This window comes from Heteronotia binoei, chromosome 15 (genome assembly GCF_032191835.1).
Source record: "Heteronotia binoei isolate CCM8104 ecotype False Entrance Well chromosome 15, APGP_CSIRO_Hbin_v1, whole genome shotgun sequence".
NCBI lineage: Eukaryota > Metazoa > Chordata > Lepidosauria > Squamata > Gekkonidae > Heteronotia > Heteronotia binoei.
Genome location: NC_083237.1, coordinates 67,818,047 through 67,841,161, shown reverse-complemented (window position 1 = coordinate 67,841,161; position 23,115 = coordinate 67,818,047). Strand labels below are relative to the sequence as shown.

The following is a 23,115-nucleotide window of genomic DNA, read 5'->3' as shown; positions in this document are numbered from 1 at the left end:
CTGGAGGGGCCACTGGCCTGATCCAACAGGGCTTCTCTTATGTTCTTATGTGACACACAGTGTTGGACTGGATGGGCCATTGGCCTGATCCAGCAGGGCTTCTCTTATGTTCTTATGTGACACACAGTGTTGGACTGGATGGGCCATTGGCCTGATCCAGCAGGGCTTCTCTTATGTTCTTATGTGACGCAGAGTGTTGGACTGGAGGGGCCATTGGCCTGATCCAGCAGGGCTTCTCTTATGTTCTTATGTGACACACAGTGTTGGACTGGATGGGCCATTGGCCTGATCCAGCAGGGCTTCTCTTATGTTCTTATGTGACGCAGAGTGTTGGACTGGAGGGGCCACTGGCCTGATCCAACAGGGCTTCTCTTATGTTCTTATGTGACACACAGTGTTGGACTGGATGGGCCATTGGCCTGATCCAGCAGGGCTTCTCTTATGTTCTTATGTGACACACAGTGTTGGACTGGATGGGCCATTGGCCTGATCCAGCAGGGCTTCTCTTATGTTCTTATGTGACGCAGAGTGTTGGACTGGAAGGGCCACTGGCCTGATCCAACAGGGCTTCTCTTATGTTCTTATGTGACACACAGTGTTGGACTGGATGGGCCATTGGCCTGATCCAGCAGGGCTTCTCTTATGTTCTTATGTGACGCAGAGTGTTGGACTGGAGGGGCCACTGGCCTGATCCAACAGGGCTTCTCTTATGTTCTTATGTGACACATGTCACGGCTGGGGCCGGGTCAGGCAAAGTCCAGAGGCAGTCCGAGGTCTGTAGCCAGTAAGCAGGAGGGTCCGAGGCGCCAAATCCGAATCACTGTAGAAGTATCGCAGGTCTGAGGTCCAGAAGCCGAGGTCAGGGAGTCCAGAAGTCCAAAGCCAAAGTCAGGGAGTCAGGAACCAAAGTCAAGCCGGAGTGGATGCTAGAATGTCAGGGAGATGACTAGTTGCTTCCACAAAGCTTCCTCCCAAAGCCCACAGCTATATAGCCCTCTGCTGGCTGTTGCCCGTTTGGGCTAATTGCTGGCTCAGGGAGGCAGCCAGGATCCTGTTACCACTCAAGCATCCTTGCTCTTAGAAGGGCCAGAATCCTCTCAGAACTCAGGGCTCAGGGAGCGTCTTGCTTGTGAGCGTGCCGCCCTCCTCCGATCCCTGAGGTCCTGCCGGAGGCGGTCACGCACACGAGCCACCCGAGAGGGCGAGGCAGGGGGGCTGGGATCTTCTCCAGCAGGAGGCAGGGGCACTGGTGCAGGTGGCAGGGGCACAGTTTCCTCATCAGACTCAACTTCCTCTGAAGGGTCCCCAGCACCCATGACACTATCCCCCCCCCCAGGGCCCCCCTCCGTCGAGGGACCTGGAAGGTCGGGGTGGTCGTTGTGGAACTGGTGCACCAAGTCCGGGGCATGAAGATTGTCCTCGGGCTCCCAAGACCGGTCTTCTGGGCCGTATCCCTCCCAGTCCACCAGGTACTGGAGGCCTCCACGATGGTACCGGGAGTCCAGGATCTGGCGCACCTCATATTCTTCCTCGTCATCCACCAACACTGGTGGTGGCGGCGGTGGGGAAGGAGTCCGAGCTGGGTCAGGGGGTGCAGCCGGAACAAGGAGGGAGCGATGAAACACGGGGTGAATGCGGAGGTGGGGTGGCAACTGGAGCCTGAAGGCGACGGGGTTTATTTGTTCAACGACGGGGTAGGGTCCAATGAACCGTGCATCCAGCTTGTGAGACCGACCAGGCCGGCGCAGGTAGCGAGTTGAGAGCCACACCTGATCCCCCGGCTGCACTGGAGGGCCTTCTTGCCTCTTTCGGTCTGCAGCCCGTTTATATGCCTCCTTGGCTTGCTGTAGCTGCTCTCGGAGCAAGTCTTGGCTGGCACGGAGTTCTTGCAGGTAGGCATCGACGGCGGGGACATTCGTGGGTGGTAGGATCGCTGGGAAGAACCGAGGGTGGTACCCGTAGGTTGCAGCAAACGGGGTCATTTGGGTGGATGAATGGACCGCGTTGTTGTATGCAAACTCTGCTAGGGGCAATAGAGTGGTCCAGTCATCCTGCTGGTAACAGGTGTAACAGCGGAGATATTGCTCTAGCGTGGCATTGGTGCGCTCTGTCTGGCCATCTGTCTGTGGGTGGTAGGCCGAGGACAGGTGCACTCGAGTACCCAGGCTGGAATGGAGGGCTTGCCAGAACCGAGAGGAGAACTGAGGGCCCCGATCGGAGATCAGATGGGCTGGGAGTCCATGCAGACGAAAGATGTGTTGCAGGTAAAGCTGGGCCGTCTCCTGAGCTGTGGGGAGTTTCGGGCACGGAACAAAGTGGGCCATCTTGGTAAATAGGTCGACGACCACCCAGATACAAGTCTGACCCTTGGAGCGTGGAAGTTCCGTGATGAAGTCCATCGAGATGGTATCCCAGGGTCCTGAAGATGTGGGCAAGGGCTGCAGCAACCCTGAGGGTTTGGCTGGGATGTCTTTGGCCCGTCGGCAGACGTCACAGGAGCTGACATAGCGGGCAACATCAGCGCGAACTCGTGGCCACCAGAATTCCCTTGTCAGCAAGTGGGTGGTCTTATGCTGTCCAAAGTGCCCGGCGGGTAACGAGTCGTGGGTCAGGCGTAGCACTTCTGCCCGCAAGGGCCCGGGCGGCACATAGAGGCGTTCGCGGTGTAGCAAGAGGCCGCCTCGAGTCGTGAACTCCCCTGTTGGGTCATCTTGGAGAGCCTGGAGGTGTTGCTGGACCCAGGGATCATTGGCCTGGCTAGCCCGAATGTCCTCCACGAGTGCTGGTGAAGTGGAGGTGGCTGCAAATACTGAGGGCGGCAGGATTGGAGCAGCGGGCGCGGTCTCAGTTGAGGCAGGGGCGTATTCCGGTTTCCGGGAGAGCGCGTCTGCTTTCCGGTTCTGGGTATGGGGGATGTAGGAGATCCGGAAGTCGAAGCGAGAGAAGAATAGGGACCACCGGATCTGGCGCTGGTTGAGACGGCGGGTGGTCTGGAGGTGTTCCAAGTTCCGGTGATCGGTGAGCACTTGAACAGGGTGGCGAGCCCCTTCGAGGTAATGTCGCCAAACCTCAAACGCCGCCTTGATCGCGAGCAACTCCCTCTCCCAGATGGTATAGTTCCTCTCTGCAGCAGTGAGCTGCCGCGAATAATAGGCGCAGGGCTGTAGTGGCTGGGACGGCTCCTCGCGCTGGGACAGCACTGCTCCCAGGGCCACGTTGGAGGCATCAGCTTCCACCGTAAAGGGAAGCTGGGGGTCGGGGTATCTCAGGAGTGGCCCGGTGGCAAAGCAAGTCTTCAGGGTGGAGAAGGCGTTATCGGCCTCTGGGGACCAGTGGAAGGGTTCTTTGGGGCGGAGTAGTTGAGTCAGGGGTGTGGTCAGGGATGCGTAGGCCGGGATGAATTGCCGATAGTAGTTGGCAAAACCGAGGAACCGCTGCAGGTCTTTGCGATTCTGAGGAGCCTGCCAGGTCAGGACCGCTTCTACTTTTTTCGGGTCCATGAGGATCCCCTGCGGTGACACGATGTGCCCAAGGAACTCGACGGAGCGCAGGTCGAAGTCGCACTTCTCCAGCTTGGCGTAGAGACCATGGGCTCGTAGGCGCTGCAGGACCTGGCGGACGTGCTCGGCGTGCTGGGCAGGATTGCGGGAGTAAATTAGGATGTCATCCAGGTATATGATCGCGAAGCGGTCGAGCAGGTCCCGGAATATGTCATTCATGAACCTCTGGAAGACAGCGGGGGCGTTGGTCAGTCCGAAGGGCATTACCAGGTGCTCGTACTGCCCGTATCGGGTCCCAAACGCGGTCTTCCATTCGTCTCCGGGCCGTATGCGCACCAAATTATACGCTCCACGGAGGTCCAGCTTGGTGTAGATTTGGGCCCCCTTTAGGCGATCCAAGAGTTCAGGGATCAGTGGTAGAGGGTACCGGTCGCGGATGGTGATCTTGTTCAGGGCCCGGTAGTCATTGCACAGCCGGAGCTCCCCACTTTTCTTCTTCACGAAGAGCACTGGAGCAGATAGGGGAGAGGTTGAGGGTCGGATGAATCCGCGTTTCAGGTTCTTGTCCAGGAAGTCTCGCAGAGCTGCCAACTCCGGCTCTGACATTGGGTACAGACGCCCCACCGGGAGTGGTGCCCCAGGTACCAAATCAATGGCACAGTCGTAGGGCCGGTGAGGGGGAAGCTGATCAGCTCCTGTCTCTTCGAAGACATCAGCAAAGTCCACATACTTCTGAGGGAGCTGAGGACCACCACTCGGGATGCCAGCTGCTAGAGTGGTGGGAGGAGTCAGATGGGGGCATGGGTCTCGGAAGCGTAGTTCCTGCTGGGGTTGTGCAGCTTCAGCCAGGAAAGGCCTAGAATCAGCGGGAAGCGAGGCATGCGGGCGACATCAAACCGCAGCTGTTCTTGGTGCTGCTGGATGTGGAAGGTGATGGGACAGGTCTCCTGGGTGACGGGGCCAGAACGGAGGAGGCGCCCATCAATAGCCTCCACCAGCGACGGAATCCCTTTTGTCTGCACAGGGATCTGGTGCTGCTTCACAAAGGCGGCATCTATAAAACAGTGGGCCGCTCCCGAGTCCAGCATGGCATACACGAACAGCCAGCGTTCGTCAGGCAGACGGAGTTTGACTGGTAGCAGGAATGGCCCTGGGGTATCAGCCCGCTGTTCGGAGGACCCAGCTAGTCGCCCCAGGCTGGGGGGTCCACTTACGCCTGGGGCTGCCCTTTTGGCGGCGGTGGCAGCGAAGGTCCAGGTATCCGATGCTTAGCAGGGCAGCCAGAGGCATAGTGGCCTGCCGTGCCGCAGTGGAGGCACAGATTCTGCGTGCGGCGTCTGGTCTTTTCCTCTGGGGTCAGGCGGGGTCGAGCAGCTCCAAGCTGCATAGGCTCATCCTTGGTGCTGGTACTAGCTGGGGACGGGCGAGGAGCCAGGTAGCACGGTGCAGGGAGCTGGCGCCCTCTGGTCTTGGCTTGGCGGCGACTTTCCAGGCGGCCATCGATGCGGAGGCAGAGGGTGATAAGTTCTTGGAGCGTGGGTGGCTGCTCCACCCTGGCCAGTTCATCCAGGACCTCCTCTGCCAACCCCTCAGTAAACTGGTCCATCTGGGCAGCCTCATTCCACGCCAAGTCCTGGGTCAGGAGCTTGAATTCAGTGGCATATTGAGCCACCGAGGAGTTGCCTTGTTTCAGTGCCCTGATCTTCCGGTTGGCTGTGGCTGCTTGGACTGGGTTTGAGAAAGCAGCAGACAGGTGGGCCTCAAACCCCTGGTAATCAGTCAGTAGGGGAGAGGACGCGACCAGTAAGGGTGTGGCCCATTTGGCCGCCTGCCCCTTTAACAGACTGATGACGAAACACACCTTGGTTTTGTCATTGAGGAAGTCCCGTGCTCTCAGTTCAAAGTACAGCCGACACTGTGCCAGGAAGGCAGGAAATTCTTCCACGGCACCCCCAAATCTGTCAGGTGGGGGAACTGGGCACTTGGCTGGAGCACTGGCCGCAGGTTGTTGCTGCAAGTGCACTACTGCCTGTGTTAGCTGCTGTACCTGGGCTTGGAGCGCAGCCAGTAGTTCTGTGGTTTCACTTGCTTCAGCATCCATCCTGTGGAGTGGGTGTTTGTGGGTGGAAGCAATCTGTCACGGCTGGGGCCGGGTCAGGCAAAGTCCAGAGGCAGTCCGAGGTCTGTAGCCAGTAAGCAGGAGGGTCCGAGGCGCCAAATCCGAATCACTGTAGAAGTATCGCAGGTCTGAGGTCCAGAAGCCGAGGTCAGGGAGTCCAGAAGTCCAAAGCCAAAGTCAGGGAGTCAGGAACCAAAGTCAAGCCGGAGTGGATGCTAGAATGTCAGGGAGATGACTAGTTGCTTCCACAAAGCTTCCTCCCAAAGCCCACAGCTATATAGCCCTCTGCTGGCTGTTGCCCGTTTGGGCTAATTGCTGGCTCAGGGAGGCAGCCAGGATCCTGTTACCACTCAAGCATCCTTGCTCTTAGAAGGGCCAGAATCCTCTCAGAACTCAGGGCTCAGGGAGCGTCTTGCTTGTGAGCGTGCCGCCCTCCTCCGATCCCTGAGGTCCTGCCGGAGGCGGTCACGCACACGAGCCACCCGAGAGGGCGAGGCAGGGGGGCTGGGATCTTCTCCAGCAGGAGGCAGGGGCACTGGTGCAGGTGGCAGGGGCACAGTTTCCTCATCAGACTCAACTTCCTCTGAAGGGTCCCCAGCACCCATGACAACACACAGTGTTGGACTGGATGGGCCATTGGCCTGATCCAGCAGGGCTTCTCTTATGTTCTTATGTGACACACAGTGTTGGACTGGATGGGCCATTGGCCTGATCCAGCAGGGCTTCTCTTATGTTCTTATGTGACACAGAGTGTTGGACTGGATGGGCCATTGGCCTGATCCAACAGGGCTTCTCTTATGTTCTTATGTGACGCAGAGTGTTGGACTGGAGGGGCCATTGGCCTGATCCAGCAGGGCTTCTCTTATGTTCTTATGTGACGCAGAGTGTTGGACTGGAAGGGCCACTGGCCTGATCCAACAGGGCTTCTCTTATGTTCTTATGTGACACACAGTGTTGGACTGGATGGGCCATTGGCCTGATCCAGCAGGGCTTCTCTTATGTTCTTATGTGACACACAGTGTTGGACTGGATGGGCCATTGGCCTGATCCAGCAGGGCTTCTCTTATGTTCTTATGTGACACACAGTGTTGGACTGGATGGGCCATTGGCCTGATCCAGCAGGGCTTCTCTTATGTTCTTATGTGACGCAGAGTGTTGGACTGGAGGGGCCACTGGCCTGATCCAACAGGGCTTCTCTTATGTTCTTATGTGACACACAGTGTTGGACTGGATGGGCCATTGGCCTGATCCAGCAGGGCTTCTCTTATGTTCTTATGTGACACACAGTGTTGGACTGGATGGGCCATTGGCCTGATCCAGCAGGGCTTCTCTTATGTTCTTATGTGACGCAGAGTGTTGGACTGGAAGGGCCACTGGCCCGATCCAACAGGGCTTCTCTTATGTTCTTATGTGACACACAGTGTTGGACTGGATGGGCCATTGGCCTGATCCAGCAGGGCTTCTCTTATGTTCTTATGTGACGCAGAGTGTTGGACTGGAGGGGCCACTGGCCTGATCCAACAGGGCTTCTCTTATGTTCTTATGTGACACACAGTGTTGGACTGGATGGGCCATTGGCCTGATCCAGCAGGGCTTCTCTTATGTTCTTATGTGACACACAGTGTTGGACTGGATGGGCCATTGGCCTGATCCAGCAGGGCTTCTCTTATGTTCTTATGTGACGCAGAGTGTTGGACTGGAAGGGCCACTGGCCTGATCCAACAGGGCTTCTCTTATGTTCTTATGTGACACAGAGTGTTGGACTGGATGGGCCATTGGCCTGATCCAGCAGGGCTTCTCTTATGTTCTTATGTGACACAGAGTGTTGGACTGGAGGGGCCATTGGCCTGATCCAGCAGGGCTTCTCTTATGTTCTTATGTGACGCAGAGTGTTGGACTGGAAGGGCCACTGGCCTGATCCAACAGGGCTTCTCTTATGTCCTTATGTGACACACAGTGTTGGACTGGATGGGCCATTGGCCTGATCCAGCAGGGCTTCTCTTATGTTCTTATGTGACGCAGAGTGTTGGACTGGAGGGGCCACTGGCCTGATCCAAGAGGGCTTCTCTTATGTTCTTATGTGACACACAGTGTTGGACTGGATGGGCCATTGGCCTGATCCAGCAGGGCTTCTCTTATGTTCTTATGTGACACACAGTGTTGGACTGGATGGGCCATTGGCCTGATCCAGCAGGGCTTCTCTTATGTTCTTATGTGACGCAGAGTGTTGGACTGGATGGGCCATTGACCTGATCCAGCAGGGCTTCTCTTATGTTCTTATGTGACACAGAGTGTTGGACTGGAGGGGCCATTGGCCTGATCCAGCAGGGCTTCTCTTATGTTCTTATGTGACACAGAGTGTTGGACTGGAGGGGCCATTGGCCTGATCCAGCAGGGCTTCTCTTATGTTCTTATGTGACGCAGAGTGTTGGACTGGAAGGGCCACTGGCCTGATCCAACAGGGCTTCTCTTATGTCCTTATGTGACACACAGTGTTGGACTGGATGGGCCATTGGCCTGATCCAGCAGGGCTTCTCTTATGTTCTTATGTGACGCAGAGTGTTGGACTGGAGGGGCCACTGGCCTGATCCAAGAGGGCTTCTCTTATGTTCTTATGTGACACACAGTGTTGGACTGGATGGGCCATTGGCCTGATCCAGCAGGGCTTCTCTTATGTTCTTATGTGACACACAGTGTTGGACTGGATGGGCCATTGGCCTGATCCAGCAGGGCTTCTCTTATGTTCTTATGTGACGCAGAGTGTTGGACTGGATGGGCCACTGGCCTGATCCAACAGGGCTTCTCTTATGTTCTTATGTGACGCAGAGTGTTGGACTGGAGGGGCCACTGGCCTGATCCAACAGGGCTTCTCTTATGTTCTTATGTGACGCAGAGTGTTGGACTGGATGGGCCATTGGCCTGATCCAGCAGGGCTTCTCTTATGTTCTTATATGACACAGAGTGTTGGACTGGAAGGGCCACTGGCCTGATCCAGCAGGGCTTCTCTTATGTTCTTATATGACACAGAGTGTTGGACCGGAGGGGGCATTGGCCTGATCCAACAAGGCTTCTCTTATGTTCTTATGTGACACAGAGTGTTGGACTGGATGGGCCACTGGCCTGATCCAACAGGGCTTCTCCTATGTTCTTATGTGACGCAGAGTGTTGGACTGGATGGGCCACTGGCCTGATCCAACAGGGCTTCTCTTATGTTCTTATGTGACGCAGAGAGTTGGACTGGATGGGCCACTGGCCTGATCCAACAGGGCTTCTCTTATGTTCTTATGTGACACACAGTGTTGGACTGGATGGGCCATTGGCCTGATCCAGCAGGGCTTCTCTTATGTTCTTATGTGACGCAGAGTGTTGGACTGGAGGGGCCACTGGCCTGATCCAAGAGGGCTTCTCTTATGTTCTTATGTGACACACAGTGTTGGACTGGATGGGCCATTGGCCTGATCCAGCAGGGCTTCTCTTATGTTCTTATGTGACACACAGTGTTGGACTGGATGGGCCATTGGCCTGATCCAGCAGGGCTTCTCTTATGTTCTTATGTGACGCAGAGTGTTGGACTGGATGGGCCACTGGCCTGATCCAACAGGGCTTCTCTTATGTTCTTATGTGACGCAGAGTGTTGGACTGGAGGGGCCACTGGCCTGATCCAACAGGGCTTCTCTTATGTTCTTATGTGACGCAGAGTGTTGGACTGGATGGGCCATTGGCCTGATCCAGCAGGGCTTCTCTTATGTTCTTATATGACACAGAGTGTTGGACTGGAAGGGCCACTGGCCTGATCCAGCAGGGCTTCTCTTATGTTCTTATATGACACAGAGTGTTGGACCGGAGGGGCCATTGGCCTGATCCAACAAGGCTTCTCTTATGTTCTTATGTGACACAGAGTGTTGGACTGGATGGGCCACTGGCCTGATCCAACAGGGCTTCTCCTATGTTCTTATGTGACGCAGAGTGTTGGACTGGATGGGCCACTGGCCTGATCCAACAGGGCTTCTCTTATGTTCTTATGTGACACAGAGTGTTGGACTGGAGGGGCCAGTGGCCTGATCCAACAGGGCTTCTCTTATGTTCTTATGTGACACACAGTGTTGGACTGGATGGGCCACTGGCCTGATCCAACAGGGCTTCTCTTATGTGACACACAGTGTTGGACTGGATGGGCCACTGGCCTGATCCAACAGGGCTTCTCTTATGTTCTTATGTGACGCAGAGAGTTGGACTGGATGGGCCACTGGCCTGATCCAACAGGGCTTCTCTTATGTTCTTATGTGACACACAGTGTTGGACTGGATGGGCCACTGGCCTGATCCAACAGGGCTTCTCTTATGTGACACACAGTGTTGGACTGGATGGGCCATTGGCCTGATCCAGCAGGGCTTCTCTTATGTTCTTATGTGACACACAGTGTTGGACTGGATGGGCCATTGGCCTGATCCAGCAGGGCTTCTCTTATGTTCTTATGTGACGCAGAGTGTTGGACTGGATGGGCCACTGGCCTGATCCAACAGGGCTTCTCTTATGTTCTTATGTGACGCAGAGTGTTGGACTGGAGGGGCCACTGGCCTGATCCAACAGGGCTTCTCTTATGTTCTTATGTGACGCAGAGTGTTGGACTGGATGGGCCATTGGCCTGATCCAGCAGGGCTTCTCTTATGTTCTTATATGACACAGAGTGTTGGACTGGAAGGGCCACTGGCCTGATCCAGCAGGGCTTCTCTTATGTTCTTATATGACACAGAGTGTTGGACCGGAGGGGCCATTGGCCTGATCCAACAAGGCTTCTCTTATGTTCTTATGTGACACAGAGTGTTGGACTGGATGGGCCACTGGCCTGATCCAACAGGGCTTCTCCTATGTTCTTATGTGACGCAGAGTATTGGACTGGATGGGCCACTGGCCTGATCCAACAGGGCTTCTCTTATGTTCTTATGTGACACAGAGTGTTGGACTGGAGGGGCCAGTGGCCTGATCCAACAGGGCTTCTCTTATGTTCTTATGTGACACACAGTGTTGGACTGGATGGGCCACTGGCCTGATCCAACAGGGCTTCTCTTATGTGACACACAGTGTTGGACTGGATGGGCCACTGGCCTGATCCAACAGGGCTTCTCTTATGTTCTTATGTGACGCAGAGAGTTGGACTGGATGGGCCACTGGCCTGATCCAACAGGGCTTCTCTTATGTTCTTATGTGACACAGAGTGTTGGACTGGATGGGCCACTGGCCTGATCCAACAGGGCTTCTCTTATGTTCTTATATGACACAGAGTGTTGGACCGGAGGGGCCATTGGCCTGATCCAACAAGGCTTCTCTTATGTTCTTATGTGACACAGAGTGTTGGACTGGATGGGCCACTGGCCTGATCCAACAGGGCTTCTCCTATGTTCTTATGTGACGCAGAGTATTGGACTGGATGGGCCACTGGCCTGATCCAACAGGGCTTCTCTTCTGTTCTTATGTGACACAGAGTGTTGGACTGGAGGGGCCATTGGCCTGATCCAACAGGGCTTCTCTTATGTTCTTATGTGACGCAGAGAGTTGGACTGGATGGGCCACTGGCCTGATCCAACAGGGCTTCTCTTCTGTTCTTATGTGACACAGAGTGTTGGACTGGATGGGCCATTGGCCTGATCCAACAGGGCTTCTCTTATGTTCTTATGTGACACACAGTGTTGGACTGGATGGGCCACTGGCCTGATCCAACAGGGCTTCTCTTATGTGACACACAGTGTTGGACTGGATGGGCCACTGGCCTGATCCAACAGGGCTTCTCTTATGTTCTTATGTGACGCAGAGAGTTGGACTGGATGGGCCACTGGCCTGATCCAACAGGGCTTCTCTTATGTTCTTATGTGACACAGAGTGTTGGACTGGATGGGCCACTGGCCTGATCCAACAGGGCTTCTCTTATGTTCTTATATGACACAGAGTGTTGGACCGGAGGGGCCATTGGCCTGATCCAACAAGGCTTCTCTTATGTTCTTATGTGACACAGAGTGTTGGACTGGATGGGCCACTGGCCTGATCCAACAGGGCTTCTCCTATGTTCTTATGTGACGCAGAGTATTGGACTGGATGGGCCACTGGCCTGATCCAACAGGGCTTCTCTTCTGTTCTTATGTGACACAGAGTGTTGGACTGGAGGGGCCATTGGCCTGATCCAACAGGGCTTCTCTTATGTTCTTATGTGACGCAGAGAGTTGGACTGGATGGGCCACTGGCCTGATCCAACAGGGCTTCTCTTATGTTCTTATGTGACACAGAGTGTTGGACTGGAGGGGCCATTGGCCTGATCCAACATGGCTTCTCTTATGTTCTTATGTGACACAGCGTGTTGGACTGGAGGGGCCACTGGCCTGATCCAAGAGGGCTTCTCTTCTGTTCTTATGTGACACAGAGTGTTGGACTGGAGGGGCCATTGGCCTGATCCAACAGGGCTTCTCTTATGTTCTTATGTGACACAGAGTGTTGGACTGGAGGGGCCACTGGCCTGATCCAACAGGGCTTCTCTTATGTTCTTATGTGACACAGAGTGTTGGACTGGAGGGGCCACTGGCCTGATCCAACAGGGCTTCTCTTATGTTCTTATGTGACACAGAGTGTTGGACTGGAGGGGCCATTGGCCTGATCCAACATGGCTTCTCTTATGTTCTTATGTGACACAGCGTGTTGGACTGGAGGGGCCACTGGCCTGATCCAACAGGGCTTCTCTTATGTTCTTATGTGACACAGAGTGTTGGACTGGATGGGCCACTGGCCTGATCCAACAGGGCTTCTCCTATGTTCTTATGTGACGCAGAGTATTGGACTGGATGGGCCACTGGCCTGATCCAACAGGGCTTCTCTTCTGTTCTTATGTGACACAGAGTGTTGGACTGGAGGGGCCATTGGCCTGATCCAACAGGGCTTCTCTTATGTTCTTATGTGACGCAGAGAGTTGGACTGGAGGGGCCATTGGCCTGATCCAACAGGGCTTCTCTTATGTTCTTATGTGACACAGAGTGTTGGACTGGAGGGGCCATTGGCCTGATCCAACATGGCTTCTCTTATGTTCTTATGTGACACAGAGTGTTGGACCGGAGGGGCCATTGGCCTGATCCAACAAGGCTTCTCTTATGTTCTTATGTGACACAGAGTGTTGGACTGGAGGGGCCACTGGCCTGATCCGACAGGGCTTCTCTTATGTTCTTATGTGACACAGAGTGTTGGACTGGAGGGGCCACTGGCCTGATCCAACATGGCTTCTCTTATGTTCTTCTGTGACACAGAGTGTTGGACTGGAGGGGCCACTGGCCTGATCCAACAAGGCTTCTCTTATGTTCTTATGTGACACAGAGTGTTGGACTGGAGGGGCCATTGGCCTGATCCAGCAGGGCTTCTCTTATGTTCTTCTGTGACACAGAGTGTTGGACCGGAGGGGCCATTGGCCTGATCCAACAAGGCTTCTCTTATGTTCTTATGTGACACAGAGTGTTGGACTGGAGGGGCCACTGGCCTGATCCGACAGGGCTTCTCTTATGTTCTTATGTGACACAGAGTGTTGGACTGGAGGGGCCACTGGCCTGATCCAACATGGCTTCTCTTATGTTCTTCTGTGACACAGAGTGTTGGACTGGAGGGGGCACTGGCCTGATCCAACAAGGCTTCTCTTATGTTCTTATGTGACACAGCGTGTTCGACTGGATGGGCCACTGGCCTGATCCAAGAGGGCTTCTAAGCCTGTTCCACTGAGGAATCGCTCCAACGGTCGGGAGATTCTTCCTAATGCTGAGCCGGAAACTCTTCTGATTCAATTTCACCCCACTGGTTCTGGTCCTGCCTTCCGGGGCCCCAGAAAACAATCCCACCCCGTCCTCTATCGGACTGCCCTTTGAGTCCTGTTGTGTTTAGGCTCCAGCGGCCCTCGTGGGTTTTCCTGAGCAAGAGGAGCCACCTTTAGAGAAGGCCTGCTGCTTTCGCCCGTTCGCAAGGCCAGCGGCTGCCCTCCCTCCCTCCGCAGGGCCTTCTCGGGGCGGCCCCTGGGTCTGTCCCGCCTCCACAGCAGGGCCTCTCCCCGCCCCCCGCCAAGAGGGGGCGCCTCCTGCCCCTTCCGGCGCCTCGCCCCTCCCCTTCCGGCGCCAGCGCGGAGGGACTTCCGGGTCGGCGGGGCTACGGGAAGCGGGGCGGGCCAGGCGGGCGTGCGGGCGCCGTTGGGGCGATGGGCCTGTTCGGCAAGAGCCAGGAGAAGCCGCCCAAGGAGCTGGTGAGCGGCGGGGAGGGGGCGGGGCGGGACGAGGCCACACCCCCTCCCCCCCCCGGGCTCTCCTCCCCTCTCCCGCCCGCTCTGCCTCCTCTGCTCTGCTCTGCTTGCAGGTCAACGAGTGGTCGCTGAAGATCCGCAAGGAGATGCGGGTGATCGACAGGCAGATCCGAGGTGGGCTCCGCGGGCGGGAGGGGAGGGGAGTGCGGGGCTGGTTTTCCAGCGAGGGTGTGCAGCTCTGCCACTTCCGGGCTCCTTGGAGCACAGAGCAAAGGCGGGGCGGGGCGGGGCGGGGCGGGGCGGGGGGGGGGGGTGAGAACGGCCATCAGATACGGGAGCTTGACGGCAGCAGCCGACTCGGGGTTGCTAACGCCGGAGCTCTTGCTGGAGCTTGCGCTCTTGTTTGCATTTCCTCCCAAACCTAGATATTCAGCGAGAAGAGGAAAAGGTAAAAAGGTCGATCAAAGATGCTGCCAAGAAGGGCCAGAGAGACGTGTGCGTGGTCCTGGCGAAGGAGATGCTCCGCTCACGGAAGGCCGTCAGCAAACTGTACGCCTCCAAAGCCCACATGAACTCTGCCCTGATGGGGATGAAGAACCAGCTGGGTAAGGATGTCGCCCAAGCTCTCGAGATGGGACTTTGGGGCCCCTCTGCTTCCGGGGGCCCACTTGGCTTGCATCCCTAAAATCTCAGGACAAAGAAACCATATGTAATAACGTTCAACATCTAACATCTTATTTTAAAGCATTTCTGCCTGTAGGGTTAAGCTCTTGCTTTCTTTGCTTCCACAGCCTTTTCTGTCTGTTGCTGTAATGCTGCCATTCATCGCGGTGTTAAAATGTGCACTCGTGACAAGAAGCTCAACTCCTGAGCTCTGGTTAAGGTGATGCACATTTCCAGCTGGGGTCTGTCTCAGCCACAACCTCCCCTTCTAGTCACCCACCTGTCATGGTTTGGAAGTGCCGTTGCTGAAGAGAAGTGGCAGAAAGGGGATATTGCCATGGCCTCTTGGGCTAACTATGCAGTGTTGCATAGGTGTAGAGGTTCTCTGGGTGTAATGCACCCCTCCACACACACACACCTGATAGTCTCAAAACAAAACCATTGGTCTTGGACTGGGGTATTTTCATGCCACCCTTTCCCCTGGGAGTTCCAGGTAACATACCTGGTTCATTCTTCCTTGGTTTCATTCCCCTGGCAACTTGAGAATCAATAGCCCATGGTCACCCAGAATGAGATGTGAACTTGCATATCCTGATGCTGGTTCAAAACTTACTGACTCAAAAGGCTTTTAGTCCTCTGGGACTTCAGCATCAACACTGAGACCGCATAGAGACCGAGGTGTGGCACGAGAACCAGAGGGCTGTCCAGAACATGCAAGCCCCCATCCATGTGGCAGGTCATACTCTTTGTTTAGTTTCCTGCTGTGGGACAGAGCAGTCGTCTGGCAATTGAGGGCATTTCCCCCCGTCCCTTATTGGACTGAAGTTTAGAGTGTGCGTGCTTTCTTCTCCACCACTTTTGTGTCTGCACGAAGCTGCTCCAAATAGTGAGAGGATGTCTCCATGTTGCTCCGGATGGATGGCACATCCTCAGGGCTGTCCTTTCCCAGCAAAGTCCCTCATCTCCATCAGAAGAGGCTCCAGCAGTTCCGTGTCTTGGAGGGCCATCCAAGGGCTGCCTCCTACCAAGTGCCTGAATGGATTTCAGCTGTTGTGACCCAGTGATGCAGACATGCCCTTCATAGTCAAGTTGTGAGTTCACGCACCCATGACCTCTTTATACCTGGAGAAAGACTTAACTGAATCCCCTCACCCCACCCCACTGCTGCCCCCACTATTGCCTTTAGCAAACCTTGAAGCTCGCTAAAGAAGCGGGACAGGGACAGACATTCCAGAGAAAGAGAGAGGAAGAAGGAATGTGAGTAGTAGCCATCGAAGAAGGACCAGGCAGTGTTGGCTGGCTGCGAGGAGCCCCTCATGAAGCCCCTCCAAAGATCTTTTCTCTGGCCTGAAACAATCCTAGCTGTCACGTAGGGCAAGACAGTCCCTCCCAGGGCAAGGTGTTGGATCCCTGTTCCCTCCCAAGAAGGGGAGGATGGGGGCTCATTCTGGCTTCTGGCTGGAAGAGAGGTGGAGGAGGGTGCCTTTGCTGGGCTTCCTGGCTGCCAGTTGAGTTGGGGAGCAGATCGTTGTAAGGAGGCGGTGCCAGGAGTCAGTTGCTACCACCCCCCCCGGCACTTTTACAATTCATTTTTGCTTACTTCACGTGTAGCTTCTTTTTCTCATTGAGATTCAAGGAGGAATGACAAAATGTAAAAAACCGTTCTGTCAGTAGTATTAGGATTACAGAATGGGAAAGCAAAGCAAAAAAGAACCTTTCTAAGTTATGACATACCGTAATGCAGAAATCACGGGGAGACTTGCTACCGCATGGCTTTTGTAACTCAGTGCAGCTGCAGCAGCCCCCCCCTTCCCCCTCAAAAGCTGGTGGGGGTGTCCAGGCTCATTTATCAGGCCCAGGTTCTCTAATTCCTGTTCTGTCATGGTGCTTCAGCCAGTCAGATACTTGGCTCTTGTGAGGAGAAACAGAGGAGATGAAAAGATGGAAGCTGCTTTGGGTTTCAGTCACAGAGAAAGGCAGGGTGTGAATGGAGGCAATAAATGCAGCGGCAGATAAGTGGCAGATCAAAGTTTAGAAATTTAAACATACCAGTTCAGTTGGCCCTTATCATTGTTGGCCCAAGAGAGACCAGATTACAGCCAGCTCCCTGCACTCCCTTTTCACCTGCAAACTGGGAACATCCAGTTTGGGGGGAGGTGTTTGTGAGTTTCCTGCATTGTGCAAGGAGTTGGACTAGATGACCCTGGAGGTACCTTCCAATTCTATGATTCTGTGATCCCACTATCCACAAAGTACTGAATGTTTAAGAAATACAATGGATGTTAGTAGTCATGAATACAGGTGTAATATGGGGTTAGTAGATCTGCAAAATAATGCTCCTGACACGTTTATGGCATGCTTTTACTGCTAAACCTTGAACTCGTCAACAAACACCATTGTGTCCAAAAAGTTAGTATGTTCCCTGTTGCAATTCATTTCAAATTTTTATAGTCATGAAGACTATTAAGCCATTCAAAAAAGGCAAAAATTTGACTTTCTCCTTCCAACCAAATTAAAATATCATCAATAAAGTGCTTGTATAATCGAATTGAAGTGGCAAAAGGATTAAACTCAGGTGACAATATATATTTAATCTCAAAATCCTGCATGAAAAGATTAGCCAAACTAGAAGTTGCTGAATTTCCCATTGCTATCCTGCATTTTTGTATGTAAAAGGTCTGATCAAAACGAAAATAATTATGTTCTAGCATAAGGTCTAATCTATAAGAAAAAAAGTAGGTGGATTTAAATTCTATTTTTTGACAGTATTTTAACTATAATTTCCGTAACTTCATTATGTGATATGTTCTTATATGAAGCCCTAACGTCCAATGTGACAAATAACATATCATTTGGTATTTTATAACCTTTATCCACATTAATAAAATGGGTAGTTTAAATAAATGCTTTCATTCACAAAAGGCTGAAGAAAATAGTCTAAAAATTGTGCTAGTGTTTTCAAAATAGAACCAATGCCTGAAACTATTGGTCTACTGGGTGGTGGGGCCCCTTCCTTGTGTATTTTTGGGAGTGCATAGGAAATTGACACTAGGAAATTCTGTTAGTTAAAAAAAAATGTTTTTTGAGTCACTAATATACTCCATAACGTGTAACCATGGTTTTAATTATTCTAGCAATATGGGCGGTAGGGTCATGACCTATAGGCAAATAATGGTTGGTATTAAACCATTATGATTAAAACCAATGCATGATAGTCCCATCTGTCCATTAAAACTGCCTCCTCTCTTATCTGCTCCCTTGATAATAATTTCCTTGTCATTTGCTAAATCATATAGTGCCTGTCTTTCCTCCAGTAGCAAATTAGAATGATAAGAACACCTGTGTGTTTCCATACAGTCTGTTTCTTTGTCTGCTCCTCTGTTTCTTAGGTGTGCTGTATTTTTTCCATGTTTTTAAACTGAAGTTGTAAGTTTACAAAGTGGGGGGGGGGGGAATGGAGAGCTTGTAATCTTGGGTTTCCTCGCCCACTTCTGATGGAATCAGTTAGAAAATCTGAATTGGTGGCAAGCAGGATTCTCAGGTGCTGAAGAGGATTTTTCATGGCTATGAGCTTGACCTGAAATCTGTGGCTTCTCTTTGCAGCTGTCCTTAGAGTGGCTGGGTCCTTACAGAAGAGCACGGAAGTCATGAAGGCCATGCAGAACTTAGTAAAAATACCTGAAATTCAGGCTACCATGAGGGAGTTGTCCAAAGAAATGATGAAGGTAAGCACAGCAGCTGCTTTGTGCTTCTTGCGTAATCTGGAGACAAACTATAGCAGAGGAAGGGGAGTCAAATGTGGAGCTGTACTGGCTTCAAAGCATGTCTCCTTGGCTTGTAGTGGCTCTCTTCTCTTTGCCAGTTGTGACTGCTATCTGGCTCCATGCATGGCGGAGCTCCAGAGCCCCCTTCCCTCTGAAGCACCACCCCCAGCAGACACCTTGGCTCGGGAGGACCAGCACGAGTCAGCAGAGCTGACCCTCTTCGGGGCTGGTGGGAGCCGATGGACCTGACTGGTTCACCTGGCAACTCGCCCAAGCCTGGCCGGGCCAAAACATGCAAGCCATTCCCAGAAGGAGCTTCCCAGCGCAGCAGGGCCCTGCGGGAAGGACAGCAGCCACTGCCCATTCTGAGCAGCACCTGTGGAAGCTCCCAGTTGCCAGCTGAGACCAGGGGGCTTGATCAGCAAGGGTGGCTGGTGGGAGGAGGAGCCACACAGAGGAGCACTGGGCAGGCAGGTGGCCAGAGAGAGAGAGAGCGCCCAGTCTAGCCAACAAGAGAAAACTATCTATGGCCCAAGAGAAGGATCAACAGTGCGGCGAAACCACCTTTCTCAGGAGGTTTCAGACTCCATCAGGGCAACCCGCTGCTCTCCTGATGCCAGCACACTCCCCACTGGAGGACATGGCGGCTGCTTGAACATCCCTTCCTGCCATTCTTCTCCCCTTTTCTGTGTAACTCCTAGAGCTTACCAGTGGGAATCCACAAGGACTTACGGGAGGCATCTCACTTCCGCTCTCCCACTGCTTTCTCTTATCTTTTCCTGAAAGTCCCCATGGTTTCTCCCCATTGCCTGCATCCTTCTCTCAAATGGTTGCCAACCTCCAGGTGGGGACTGTCTCCTCCCCAAACCCTCCCCTCCTCAGATTGCACCACAATATCCAGGGATTTCTCAGGCTGGAGCTGGCACCCCAGGCCGAGACCTGGCCACAGGGAGTCTTCCCTCAAAGGCCACAAGACGAAAGAGCCCAGCCTGGAATGATGCGGTTGCCTAGCAGCAGCCACTAAGGGGATCTGTTGCTTAAAAGTACAGGTGCTTCTTCTATCATTTATGGATTTTTTAAGCTGACCAGTTATTTAAAAAAAGATTTCACATTTTCCTGCAAACCTGGAGCACTTTCAGGTTTGTAGAAAGATCTGTCTTGCTTGTTCACAGTTCAGCCACCAGATTTAAGTATCCAAAGATATTCCTACTGTGCTATTAGAATATAAAATGTAATGCGAATGATTAGATCATCCCAAGCTATGGTTGAGAAAGAAGCTAGGTGTTCAGAAAGAATTATATTGCCCTGTTCTGTGTATATGGAATATCTGGTCTGCTAGTATCATCTTAATTCCTTTAGGCAGGTATTATAGAAGAGATGTTGGAGGACACTTTTGAAAGCATGGAGGACCAAGAGGAGATGGAAGAGGAGGCAGAGATGGAAGTTGATAAAATTCTGTTTGAAATCACAGCTGGTAAGTGTGAGACTGCCCATCTGCATGGCTGTGGCTTGCTCCTTCATGCCTTGTTCTGTCCTTTCTTTGCAGTGCTGTTTCTCTGTTAGACTTGAGTCTTGCAGGTCATGCTGACCCAGTGAGAACCCCCAGTGCTGTCAGCTGTGGAGAGGAATCTGAATGTTCCTTTCATGACTCACCAGCCATGCCTGGGAGGGAGGGAGAGATGCGGAACAGGCTTCCTCCTTGGGAGGTGGTGGGCTCTCCTTCCTTGGAGGTTTTCAAACAGAGGTTAGAAGGCCACCTGACAGCAATGAAGATCTTGTGAATTTAGGGGGAGGTATTTGTGAGTTTCCTGCATTGTGCAGGGGGGTGGACTATTTGACCCTGGAGGTCCTTTCCAGCTCTATGATTCTGTGAATCTGCGGCACAGATGAATTCTGTTGGATCAGCCATTCCGATTTCATCTGCTGCTAATAAATTTGTGGTTGTAGAATGGAGCAAGAAGGAGCTTAATACCTTACTACTACAGCAGAAGTAGTGAGGAAGTGCAATTCAGAGGAAGTTGCCACGCTGACTGATCAAACCCAGGCGGCCCAGAGGAAAAGTGTGGCGGTGAAGCAGTTAGAGGGAAATGTGGGTTAAGTATGGCCAGATGTCGGAGAACTCATTTTAGTGCCTGCTCTGTGGTGGTGGCAAAGAATAAAACAGGCTCTGCAAAATGTTCAGACTGAACTTATCGTGGTGTTCTGTGACTGGATTCCTGTGCGCTTCAAATATAGAATTGCTTTCATGTTTTTTGACTTGGATACCAGTTTGAGTGCAGTACAGGTTCAGAATGTATCCATAGAACTGTCCAGTCAGTATTGTGTGGATGGCCTTCAGTTTTGGAAGAGCAGCTGCAGATGGTGTTTGGAGAGATGTTACCTACAACCTCAACCTTTGCCCCTTATGCCTTACAACATTTTGCAGCAGAACAGTTTGAATCCAGTGGCACCTTTAAGGCCAACAAAGTTTAATTCTAGGAATAAGCTTTCACGCGCATGCACGTTTTTTCAGGCTTGGGGAAGTCCGTTTCAGTGTATCCCAATTGAACTTCGTTGGTCTTAAACTTTGTCCTGTTGCTTCAGACCAACATGGCTACCCCACCTAAATCCAACATTTTGCATAGAGGTTTTCGACTGAGACCAGGAGGTGATAATTGCTCCTTTAAGCGGTGTAGTCCTGACTGCCTTAAAGAAGGAAATCCTTCGGCTCAGAAAATTGTCTCCTCTAATGGCCTGTTAGAGATTTCCCTTTCTCAGGCAGCGCACTGAAGCAGATGGTTGTGATCCAACTCCAGAAGTTACTGGGGGCCGGGGGGGGGGAGAAAAGCTGACATGAGAAAGTGTGTTGGTCCAAAAGTGACATACAGGTTGTTTTACAGAAAGTTACAGATGCAGGTTAGAGTTAGTAACAGTTTGTGAAGACACAGGAATATCAGGAAACATACAGGTCTGACTTATATTAGAAGCATTAAAAATATAAGGATGCTTTAGTATTACCTAATATTATTTAGGACTGTTGAATAATAATAAAGAAGAAAATCAGGGCTTTCACTATAGCCAGTGATTACACCAGCTATCAAAATTTGAGTTTGCCTTGGCCACAGGCAGAAATTGACTACACCCTTGAATATGTGCCGTTAACGTTGTCTCTGATGTTCTCTTTTATTAGCTTAAAAAGGGAAGCGGGAAATTCTTGGCTGGCCGCTAGCATTCCTCCCATCCTGGAGTGGACATTTTGGTGAAGTTAGCCCACAGAAACAGGAAGAGACAGATATAAATTTGACTGTGTATTTCAAACAATTATATTAGAAGTTTGCCCCGTGGCACAGAGTGGTAAAGCCTCAGTACTGCAATCGGAGCCCTCTGCTCACAACCTGAGTTCAATCCCAGTGGAAGCAGATTCAGGTAGCCAGCTCGAGGTTGACTCAGCCTTCCATCCTTCTGCGGTTGGTAAAATGAGTACCCAGTTTGCTGGGAGGAAAGTTAGATGACTGGGGAAGGCAACGGCAAACCACCCCGTAAAAAGTCTGCTGTGAAAACAACGTCACCCCAGAGTCAGAAACAACTGGTGCTTGCACAGGGGACTACCTTTACCTTTTTAACAGGATTCTAGGTTAACATTTTTCGGCTTCTTTTCCAGTTGTTGATCTTTCTCCTTGATTTCTTTTCAGGAGCCTTAGGTAAAGCACCTGGTAAAGTTACTGATGCCCTTCCAGAACATGAGCCTGAAGGGGCTACAGCAGCCATCGATGATGATGAAGAAGAAGATATTGAAGCCATGCAGTCACGGCTAGCTACTCTCCGTAGCTAAGAATAGAACTCCTGTACAGTTCAATTCATTTTGCCATGGGCTGTTCAGTTATGCCTTTACAATGTAAAACTTCACACAAAAGATTTTTCTGTATATATCTTTAAATAAGGAATGCAACTGGTGTATGTGTATATATTCTTTTTAAAAAACCACTCACTTTTGAATCTATGCTTTAATTACTGTCTCTTCAAAATTACTTCTGTGAGCTGAGACAGCCAAAATAGCATTGTGCACATTTCTGAAGTACTATAACTGTACTTTAATAGATCCAGGTGGGCAGCTTTGAATATTTTACAGCCAGTGAGCTGATAATTCCTTTCAGGTAGAGGGGTTGACTACATTTATCCACTTCCAAACATTTCCTCTACCAAAAGGTATTGAAAATAACACACAGTTAATTCTATATTTTCTGAAACTTCTTTGCCTTTACTGTACAATTCAGAATAAAACTTATAAAACTGTGGATGTATTTCAGTAGATGCAGTCTATTGTATTCTTCTCATCTTTGATCAAAGGAATATAGTTCTTTTGCTGTTCTAAACAATACGCTAGAATTTTACCCGGACACTGTCCCGAGATCAATGATGGAGGCTTTTGCTGACCAGGGAAACGCTGCTGCCCTGGTGGGTGCTGAGAGACATGTCCCTCCAAAGAAGAGGTGTGGAGACTCTCTACCAAGAGGGACAAAGTCAGCTGTGTGCTGCCCTGATTGACCTTCTTGCAAGGTGTGTTGTCTCCCTGTGATGTAATGAAGCAATTGCTGAATATCAGTCCATCCCCAGATAAACATTCCCTCTTGTGCAGACAAGTGGCACTGTACCTCCTAGCCCGGAACATACTTTCAAGGACCGTGAAGCCCTGGGTGGAACAGTTATGTAACTCAGGGCACAGGTGGTTTTTCGTCACTTCTTCCTATGGTTGCACAGGGATAGTGAAAGTGAATGCTGTGTTGGTTATGTCATTGTGAAGGGTTTGACTTTCTGGATAGTGGTTATACTCATTGG

The 23,115-nt window shown here is 52.0% G+C and overlaps 1 protein-coding gene across 2 annotated transcripts in view; it reads left to right on the top strand.

Annotated features, from left to right (window-relative positions):
• The window catches only part of LOC132584819 (charged multivesicular body protein 3), a 39,736-nt gene extending 17,151 nt beyond the window's left edge, over positions 1-22,585 (top strand). The window contains exons 1-6 of one of the 2 annotated variants that reach the window (XM_060256742.1): positions 13,754-13,876; positions 13,987-14,047; positions 14,299-14,478; positions 18,140-18,261; positions 19,660-19,774; positions 21,972-22,585. In XM_060256742.1, the coding sequence (XP_060112725.1) occupies positions 13,832-13,876; positions 13,987-14,047; positions 14,299-14,478; positions 18,140-18,261; positions 19,660-19,774; positions 21,972-22,111 (663 nt within the window). In that variant the 5' untranslated portion in view covers positions 13,754-13,831 and the 3' untranslated portion in view covers positions 22,112-22,585. Of the gene's footprint in view, positions 1-13,753; positions 13,877-13,986; positions 14,048-14,298; positions 14,479-18,139; positions 18,262-19,659; positions 19,775-21,971 lie in introns of those variants that run through there. The other variant, XM_060256745.1, reaches the window with a different exon arrangement.
• Positions 22,586-23,115: the final 530 nt, after the last annotated feature.